Source organism: Oryctolagus cuniculus, chromosome 14 (genome assembly GCF_964237555.1).
Source record: "Oryctolagus cuniculus chromosome 14, mOryCun1.1, whole genome shotgun sequence".
NCBI lineage: Eukaryota > Metazoa > Chordata > Mammalia > Lagomorpha > Leporidae > Oryctolagus > Oryctolagus cuniculus.
In genome coordinates, this window is record NC_091445.1 from 46,335,319 (window position 1) to 46,345,428 (window position 10,110).

The 10,110-nt window shown below is 42.3% G+C and overlaps 1 protein-coding gene across 3 annotated transcripts in view; it reads left to right on the plus strand.

Annotated features, from left to right (window-relative positions):
• The window catches only part of BASP1 (brain abundant membrane attached signal protein 1), a 93,626-nt gene extending 87,156 nt beyond the window's left edge, over nt 1-6,470 (plus strand). For all 3 annotated transcript variants that reach the window (XM_070056613.1, XM_017344658.3, XM_070056612.1), the window contains exon 2: nt 4,807-6,470. In XM_070056613.1, the coding sequence (XP_069912714.1) occupies nt 4,816-5,517 (702 nt within the window). In that variant the 5' untranslated portion in view covers nt 4,807-4,815 and the 3' untranslated portion in view covers nt 5,518-6,470. The remainder of the gene's footprint in view (nt 1-4,806) is intronic.
• The last annotated feature ends 3,640 nt before the right edge of the window (nt 6,471-10,110 follow it).

A 10,110-nucleotide genomic window follows, 5' to 3' on the forward strand; every position in this document is an offset into this window, starting at 1 on the left:
AGCCAGGAGCCAGGAGCCAGAAGCTTCTTCCGGGTTTCCTACATGGGTGCAGAGGCCCAAGGACTTGGGCCATCTTCTACTGCTTTCCCAGGCACATTAACAGGGAGCTGGATTGGAAGTGGAGCAGCTGAGACTGGTGCCCACACAGGATACCAGTACTACTGTAGGCTGTGGCTTTACCCACTATACTGCAGTGCTGGCACTGGGACATCTTCCATGTTCCCTGACAGTCCTCCTGAAGTGAAAGGAACAATTGAAAGAACTCTGTAGAGAGCTCATCCCAATTAAGAGTTTCTTGATTACAATATTTAAAATTATTTCTTGCCTTTAGTCTCCCAAAGAAATTTTCATATAAAATTTAGGTTCTCAGTAGTAAGAACCTTTGCTTTTAATGTTTGCTGTGGTGACAATATGTAAGATCACATACAGGTGTATGCAAAAAAGAGCTAGGCAGTTTTGATCAATAACCACCTCAGAGCCTCCCTCTAAACTTTTACCTTCTCACTTTCCTTCTAAGATTGCTTTGATCATCTCAGAGTGCTAGAGTAGCACTTTCTCTCCTCTCTTTAATAAAAGCAGAACTTTAGTATATATCTGCCGAAGGGAGCACAAAAGCAGAACTTTAAATACATTTCTTTAGAAGTTTTTATAGCCAAGTGGGATTAATGACATACAGATAGGGATTGGTAGCACGGTGGGTTAGATCTCAACTGCGGTTGCTCAAAACCCTGTATCAGAGTGTCTGGGATCAAGTCCCACCTCTACTTCTAGCTTTCTTTTGGTAAGTCCAAGAGCAACAGATAATGGCTCAAGTTCTTGAGTTCCTGCCACACACATGGAAGAATTAAATAACTTGTCCAAGGATTCAGGGTTGGTGTGGGGTGGAGCTGGGGTTCATATCAATATCTTATGAGTCAACCATGACCCAGAGTCCAAAGTCTCTTTCAACACATACCATATCAAATTCAGTGAAATGTATCTCTGTTTGCTGTTGCTTATTATTAGTTATTTCTATTCAATTTCAAGCCATATTTTTGCCTTATCACATAGAATTTTCTTGAAATTTTGAAGGATACTGCTTTAGGATACTAGAATGGAATACCTGAGGCAGCTAACTTCATAAAGAGAAAAGGCTTATTTATCTCACAGTTTTGGAGGTTCACATCCAAGATCAGGTGACAACTTCGGTTTCCCTCTATGAAATTGATAGGTGGCAATGGTAGAGTGTGGCTGGAGGATCAGTGTGTGTGGAGGAGTGCATCAGGAAGCAGAGAAAATGACTGGGCCTGACCTCTGGCTTTTACAGTACCTCTGTGAAACCAGTCTTCTGAAGGCACATACCCAGTGACCTAAGGACCTGCCAGTGGGCCCCTACCTCCAAACACCATAATTGGATTGTTTCTACCCTCTTAGTACCTCTTAACTTGACAGGTTTAAAGTTCTGTGTGAATCCAGAGACGAAGTCATATTCAACCTGTAGCATACAACTCCCAATTTACTTTAAGATATCATGACTAAGAGATCAATTTTGAGTTTGATTGTAATATAAACACATAAAGCTTAGGTCAGCGCATTCAGCATTGGTCTCAGTTTTCTTGCTGTGCCACTCAATGGTTGGTGAATTTCCTAATTGTGCATAAATGTAGAGGTGCAAAGGCAGCCTTAGCCCTTTCATTGTCACTTTGGTTTAGTTTTAAATGATTTCCAGGATAGATTACTTGTTGATTAGTTGATATACATATATATGTGTATATATATAAAATACACACACCCCAAACATAAATATATATGCACATGTATGAAGGCACCTCTGAAAGTTTGTGGAAAAATGGAATTAAAGGATGAATTTCTTTTTGTGTAAGAAAATTGAAATCTATGCATTATTTTTTCATTGTATGCATTTTCTACAAACTATGTGTGTGTAACTTAAAAGTCCTAATCTTCTACGCCAAATGATTTCTTTCAAAATTAAAAGTAATGCAAATGAGAGAAATCTTGAAACTCTATGCCCCTTGCTCTCTTGTTTCTTAAGGTTCTTCATACAAAGTTTCTTTCGCAAATAAAGGATGAAATGTTTAAGGGTAGAGAGGGCCAGACTCCTGAATTTCTTCCTTATCCCCTCAACGTCTTACCCCAAGTGTAACTGTAACTCAGGGTGGGTAATGTTGCTGGGCTGGGCGCTTTGCCTGTTGCCAGTTCCCTAGTGGCATTCTCTTTGACTTCCTAGATGGTGCCTCGCTGAATTTTTTGGATTTAGCCTTTTGCTTATGGTACAACTCCATGAATTCAGTTGGTTGCACTTTCCTTATGGGAAGAGGAAGGATACCATTGGTATTCTACCACCTGGTGCTGTGGATGAGGTTAAATACTTTTGTAATATGTTCAGGATTAAGATTGTGCCTGATGCCTAAGAAACAGTTAATAGATTTTAAATTGCAATTTTAATTTACCTCTGGGTATAGGCAAGGTCTTGGGAAATAATCAGACAACCCAGCTTTTCAAAGGTTCTGTTGGATTCTATTAACCTCCCTATGATGCCTCAGTGTAACTAACCCAGGTCAATTAGCAAAAAAGCAAGGGCTGTTTACCTTGTGTTTGCAAAACAAGCAGGATTGAGACACATTTTCTACTTATAACTTGATTATGTGTGTTTACTTCCTACCCAGAAAGGGATCCCAGCTGCACTTAAAGTATAGAACGCGGTATTAACTGTGTTTCAGAAAATCAATTTTAGCAATTCAGATTGTAGCTTTGTAAGCCAACATGACTTGTAACCTCTGGGGATAGCTATATAGAATTTCATGCTGTGGGCGTTAGAAAGTGGCACCACTATGTTAGGCTCACAGGGCATACTACATTTGCATTTTGTCTTATGGTCTTGAATTTCTAAGTTGGTGTATGGGTTTCTATTATAGAATTGGGAGAAGCTCTTAAAGGCAGACGTGCTAAGTGTCCTTTATTACTTAGTTCAGCCTAATGTGCCATGACATTTCTTGAAATATCAAAGCTGAAATTATGTTTGATAGAGACCAATCATGTATACTGGCTAATTCAATGGAAGGATTCAAGGAAAGAGTTATATATTACATTTTAAAATATTGGTCTAATTCCTTTCTTTATATTTTCACTTATTGCTTTGTGATTGCTTATATGAAAGAATCATATTGAGTTGTATATTTTTCATATATGTTGGCTTCAACTTCTGAGGGAGAAATAGAGAAATATTGAGTCAAGTAGAACCTGTTGTTTGAAGTAGGTTATCACCGAAAGCCTCTGTTTTTTTAAAAAAGAGACATGTAAGAGAAATTCTTCCTTGGGTAACACAATAAAGACCTTCCTTGAGAATAGGAACAGTATTTTAGTCAGATTTCAGTTTTTTGCTGTTTTTGAGACAAGGAATTAGCATATCAAGTGGTGAGATAAATTTTTACTGAAGAATAGTACTCTTCTATCTGATTGTTGAGTAAGACAAATGAGTGTAATTTCACTATCATGATTCATGATCTCAGGGAGGTAGTGAAGAGTGAATGAAGAGTGCATTTTCTCTTCTGAATGGATAGTCATGTTTTTGAGAGAGAGAAGAGAAAGGAAAGATGGCTGGTCCAGGAGTTCTCGACAGCTCTACCAGGAGGATGCTCTGAGCTGGGCCAGCCCTGGCTGTCCCTGGGCTGAGTGGTGAGCCAGCAGATGGGAGTTCTTTGCTTCTGACATGAAATGAAAGGACATTGCAATCTCTTCTGGGGCCCAGGACAAGGCTGTCTCCCGCAACTGAACTTTCTTATGTGTGGGAAGGAAGGGGACAGTAAATGTGATTTCTCTTATGCGTCATCAAGTAAAAACACCCAGTTTCTCTCAAAAGAGCATTTCAGTGGGTTTCACTGATATATGATACCATGAAAATACAGTTGAAGAGAAGAAAAAACAGAGCCTGTCTGGCATTGATTGTGGATTAGATGCATTATTTATACATTCAGTATTTATTATTTATCTGGATTAATACTTTGGTACCAGAGGAGGAAAATTCAGGATTCAACAGTCTGAGATTCTTCCGCTAGAATGAAAGTAGCAGCCTCAAGAGCGCTGAGATTTTACTTTGAAAGGAAAAGGCTGTAGTGCTCACCGACCTGGCATATGTAGTTTGAATTCTATTATATTACTGGGAAAATACTTTTTAAACCAAAAATATCTTGAAAAGCAAAATTAATATGTCAGACATAGCTAACAAACTATATAAGTGCAAAAGCTATGCTTTCTAGAGTTGCCCCTTCTTCATATCAAAACAGACTGCATCCTACTTGCCAGGGGTCTTTGAAGACATGTTTGCTTATGCAGATATATTTATGCATAACTGAATTGGAAAAGATTTGAAGTTTGAGGTCATTTTCAGTTTATAGCTTTCTGTTCAAGCAGTGTTTAAAATGATCAAGTCCTGAACTGGCTATGCCACAGACCTAATATGGCTGCCGAGCTGGGGGCTTGCATCTGTAGTGTGTGGGGCACACAGTTATTGGAAATACTGTGTACAGTGAGTTTATACACCTCAGGAGTATAAGGTGTATGAAAACATACATGAATTTCATTTTGGATATTTGGGTCTCACCACCAAGATACCCCATTAGGTTTATGAGGATATTCCAGAATTCAACAATATCTGAAACACTAACGGAAGCATTTCTGGCCAGAGGTACTCAGCCTGCTTGTTTCCCAGAGTGCCCCTCGTTACTCATTTTTGGGGTACAGGTCTCCTGCCTGCGGTCTTCCACTCCACCAGTAACCCGCTGTGTCTTGTCTTGTGTTTGTCCACAGAACTCCAAGATGGGAGGCAAACTGAGCAAGAAGAAGAAGGGCTACAATGTGAATGACGAGAAGGCCAAGGACAAAGACAAGAAGGCCGAGGGCACGGGGACCGAAGAGGAGGGGACCCCCAAGGAGAGCGAGCCCCAGGCTGCTGGCGAGCCCACAGAGACCACGGAGACCAAGGAGGAGAAGCCGGACAAGGATGCCCAGGAGGCCGAGGGCAAGGCCGAAGACAAGGAAGGCGACAAAGATGCGTCGGTGGCCGCGGAGGAAGCGCCCAAGGCCGAGCCCGAGAAGACGGAGGGGGCCGCCGACGAGCAGCCCGAGCCCGCCCCGGCCGCCGAGCAGGAGCCCGCGGCCGGCCCCGGCCCCGCTGCCGGCGGCGAGGCCGCCAAAGCTGCCGAGGCCGGGGCGGCGGCGCCGGCGGAAGGCACGGCGCCCCCTGCCGGGGACGACGCAGGCAAGGAGGAAGGGGACCCCAAAAAGACTGAGGCTCCCGCAGCTCCCGCCGCCCAGGAAACGAAAAGTGACGGGGCCCCAGCTTCAGACTCAAAACCTAGCAGCACTGAGGCTGCTGCCTCAAGCCAGGAGACGCCAGCAGCCACGGAAGCACCTAGTTCTACACCGAAGGCCCAGGCACCTGCAGCCCCGGCAGAGGAGCTAAAACCTGCCGAGGGCCCGGCTGCTAATTCGGATCAAACCGTAGCCGTGAAGGAGTAGGAACAAGGACAGCCTATGGGAAAGATAATTCTGCTTAACGAAACAATCTCTCTCTTTTCTCTCTGTCTCTCTCACTCTCTCTTCCCCGCTCTCCCCCTCTCCACCCTCCCTCTCCTCTCTCTCACTTGCTGTCTCTCTCTCTCTGTCCTATACTAACTTGTTTCAAATTGGAAGTAAGGATATGTATTGCCCAAGGGAAAAATTAAAAATAAGGATGTCCCATCAAGGGAGGGAGGGGTAGGGAGAATCCAAATAGTATTTTTGTGGGGAAATATCTACTATACCTTCAGTCAACTTTACCAGTAAGTCCTGGAGCTAAAGATCAGTGTCTGAAAGTACAGTCCATCCTTTGTAGCTGAACTGCTCTTACAGGCACTCCGCCCTGAGACCCGAGTGTCTGTTCCTCTACAGTGGGAGTTGCGAGTGATGCGTTTGGTTTTGCCCGCAGGGCCTGTGCCAAGGCAATCAGATCTTTATGAAAGCAGTATTTTCTGTGTTTCTTTTTGATTTACAGCCTTTCTTATTTTGATATTTTTTTAACGTTGTGGATGAATGCCAACTTTCAGACAGAGCCCACCTAGCTGTCCACATGTATCTCGATGCCAAGCCTCCATTCTGCCTCTCCAGATATTTTTGGGAGTAACAAACATCCTCTCATCCTACTTAGCCTACCTAGATTTCTCATGACGAATTAATGCATGTCCGTGGTTGGGTGCACCTGTAGTTCTGTTTATTGGTCAGTGGAAATGAAAAAAAAAAAAAAAGTCTGCGTTCATTGCAGTTCCAGTTTCTCTTCCATTCTTGTGTCACAGACACCAACACTCCACTCATTGGAAAATGGAAAAAAAAAATAAAAAAAAAACAAAAAAAAAGTACAATGGATGCATTGAAATTATATGTAATTGTATAAATGGTGCAACAGTAATAAAGTTAAACAATTAAAAAGTACTAAAGCCTCTTGGTTTTCTTTGATTCCTCCATTCCCCTTGGTAACCAACCCATTAGAGAGCAGAACTCTGTATGGCGTACTTGCTGTAGAAGTATACTGCAGGGTCCTCAAATTTTTTCTGAACCTTATTTATCAAAAGAGCTGCATCAGTGTGAGTAAAATACTTGGAAGAGGCTCAGCTGAAAACTTATTACTGTGGATACACATCCTATAAAAGTGTGGGTGTAACTGATTTCCTTAATAAAAATGCATTAAAAGACAACAAACAGATCTGATTGGGAAGGCTGGAGAGAAGAAAGACAGGATCTTATGGAAACATCATATGATTGCAAATTGTAAAACCCCTGATGGTCATTCTTCTAACCTCTCTCCCTCACCCTTTAGATTTTTATCCTATCCAGAATAGAACCACAAAAGGGAACCTGTGTGTTTTGAAGTGGACAGTGAGCCAGCCGATTGTGAAAGCAAGCACAGAACTGGCCTTTATGGTGCCTGAATTTCTGTCCTGGTCTTGCTACTGATGAGTTGTCTGGCTCTGAAGTACTTTTAACCTCTCCAGACCTACAAGAGGGCATAGACTTCATGAACTCTGAGTGAAGGCCCCTTTAACTTCTGAACTATTTAGTGTAAATGCCTAGTGATACTATTAACGATGGGTAAGGTATGTGCCCACACATGTGACGTCACCTCCAACTATTGATTTCTCTTCCAAAGCTTGAAGAGTGATTACCCATGTGCTCAGGTTCCATCTGTGCTGTAGATGAAGAACTGGTGTGAGCTGTGAGTTTTCTTTTTCATTTATTTGAAAGGCAGAGAAGTAGAGACAAGACAGAGATACAGAGACCTCCCTTTTTCAGGTTTACTCCCCAACAGCCCGGGCTGGGTCAGGCCTAAGCCAGGAACTGGGGATTCAATCCAGATCTCCCATGTGGGTGGTAGGGACCCAACTACTGGAGCCATCACCAGCTGCCTTCCAGGGTGCACATTAACAGGAAACTGGAAATGGATGCAGAGCTAGGACTGGAAGGCCCTCCTGTATGGGATGAAGGCGTACCAAGCAGGACCTAGACTGCTAAGCCAAACATTCAGCTCTGGTAGTGACTTTTATGGAATGACCAGACATAAATATCAGTTCTTTAACAAAAGACACAGTCATCTTTCAGCTCTCTTGGTAGTAATTTGGGCCTTTTCCAATTGTATATTAGAAACCATATTTCAAAATATTAAGTGTTTTTTAAAAAGAATTTGACCTTAGCCACTCCAAAGATTTCTCATTCTAGAATCAATGAAATGTCAGAGGGTGATAGTTAATTACCCAGAATAAAAAAACATTTCTTATTTGAAAAACTATGACAAAATTTTCCATGGGATTTGTGAAAGCTGCTAAAGTGGAATCGACTCTCCGAGGGTCCTCAGTGATAACAGTGGATGCACATGACCCTGGTTCCATTCTTATGGGTTACGTCATGCACAGTTACATAATACAGGAAAAGTGTCCTTTGCAAATATCTTCCTAGTGGTCTGTAGCCTGCCCCACAGCCAAGATGTCACTGGTTAAAGGAGGAAGGGCGAAACTGAGTAGTAAGCCGGTGTTACACCTGTTGGGTTCAATTCATGTCTATGATCATCTTTTGGCACTTTAGCTTCCTGTTTCTATAGTGAAATAAATTTGAACTCTTAATGCTTGAAAGCACAGTGGGTGAGAAATATGTAAACATAGTAACCACAGAGCAACTCTTTTAGGTAAGAAAAGCAGCAGGGGAGTGCTCATTTTACTACTGATGTGTCTTAGCACATCTAAAACCACCTGGGGTTGGGAGAGGAGAAAACAGATTAAATTAGAACCACGGGGGACATTTATTTAGTTACTGACAGCAAATGCCATGCATTTCTTGCATGGTGCAAGCAATATGTGGTATATTCACTGTTTCCTCTGCACCCAATTAAACATTTCACTGGCCTTTGGTTATTAGAATAATCAAATATGCTTCCTGGGTTAGCATTTATTACTCTAAGTTGCTGTTTAAGGACAAATGAAAGACATTTTGCCCAGTTTATTTATATTCATAGCTGTTGGGACAGGTAAGGGAGAATTAAAATATGAATGTGTATACATATATATATATATTTTCTTTTTTAACTTTATTAGGTATTCAGACAATTAAAGAATATCTGAAGTGTGTTCACCAAAATACTTAAATGGAATCTTAATTTAACCATGGTGTGTGTGATATTTTAATTTATCATAGTTAAGAAAGAAACTTAAGATGTAGTTTTTACGTTCATCAGAAAATGTAGTAGGTGTAGGCATAATGGGCTCAGCCAGGAAGTGAACAATAGTGGGCACCCAGGTTAATTTTGAATTCACCTAGATTGTTCCTTCCTTGTGAATGATTTACAAGGAAGGGACGACAAAGCACAGGCTGTGCTAACCTCATAAGTCTGAACTGTTTGGGAACTTACCACATATTTGCTTCCCTAACTCAGGCATGTGCAACATAACTATGAAGAAAGAAGGGTCCCATGCTGAAATTTTGTTTGGGTACCTCTGTGCCCACTGCAAGGAAGAGTTTAAAGCAATCCAAATGAATTTTTCCAAGGTTACCAGGGTTATGAGTTCTTAACCAGGACTTTGAAGGTTCTGTCCAGTAGCTGATGCTGCCAGTGTGGGGTGGTCACTGAAACCTGGTCCCAAGAGCTGGGTGTGCTGTGCATCCCAGGATGGCCCCACAGGCAAGCACCAACAAAGTCATTGGCTTTCCTTAGGGTCAAGACCCATGCATGGTGGGCAGTAATGACTTGGCTGTCCACTCTCCATCACTGACAAGATCCAGATCGTTTGCTGCCAGCACAGCAATCCATTGCTACACAGTTTTTTTCATAAAATATCTTGGAAGTTTAATTTTCATTATGTGAAACACAGAGTATTGAAACAGTGTCTTCACTAAGACAGAGTAACAGTTCATTATCTGAGCTAGCTCTTGGGGTACCAGTCTTACCTTATTCTTATAGAGCTGACGCTTTTTTTTTTTTTTAATTTATTTATTTTATTTTTGACAGGCAGAGTGGACAGTGAGAGAGAGACAGAGAGAAAGGTCTTCCTTTTGCCGTTGGTTCACCCTCCAATGGCTGCCACAGCTGGCGCGTTGCAGCTGGCACATCGCACTGATCCGAAGCCAGGAGCCAGGTGCTTCTCCTGGTCTCCCATGGAGTGCAGGACCCAAGCACTTGGGCCATCCTCCACTGCACTCCCTGGCCACAGCAGAGAGCTGGCCTGGAAGAGGGGCAACCAGGACAGAATCCGGCGCCCCGACCGGGACTAGAACCCGGTATGCTGGCACCGCTAGGCGGAGGATTAGCCTAGTGAGCCGCGGCGCCGGCCGACACTTTTATATATAGCAAACTTCAGTCCCGTTTCATTTATGGGGAAAAAGTCCATTAAGTTGATTAGATTTTACTATTTTGGTTGTTATGTAACCTCTAGACTCAGAGTTGTATCCATCTGTTGATTTTGGAGGGCAAGAGTACAGTTATTTTGAGCTTTAATTTACACAATAATGGAAACTGGATGAACAAAAGTAGTCTTAAGATCCAATTTTAGTGATTGTGTGATGCCTCTGATCAGTTTTTCTTTTTCCTTTTTT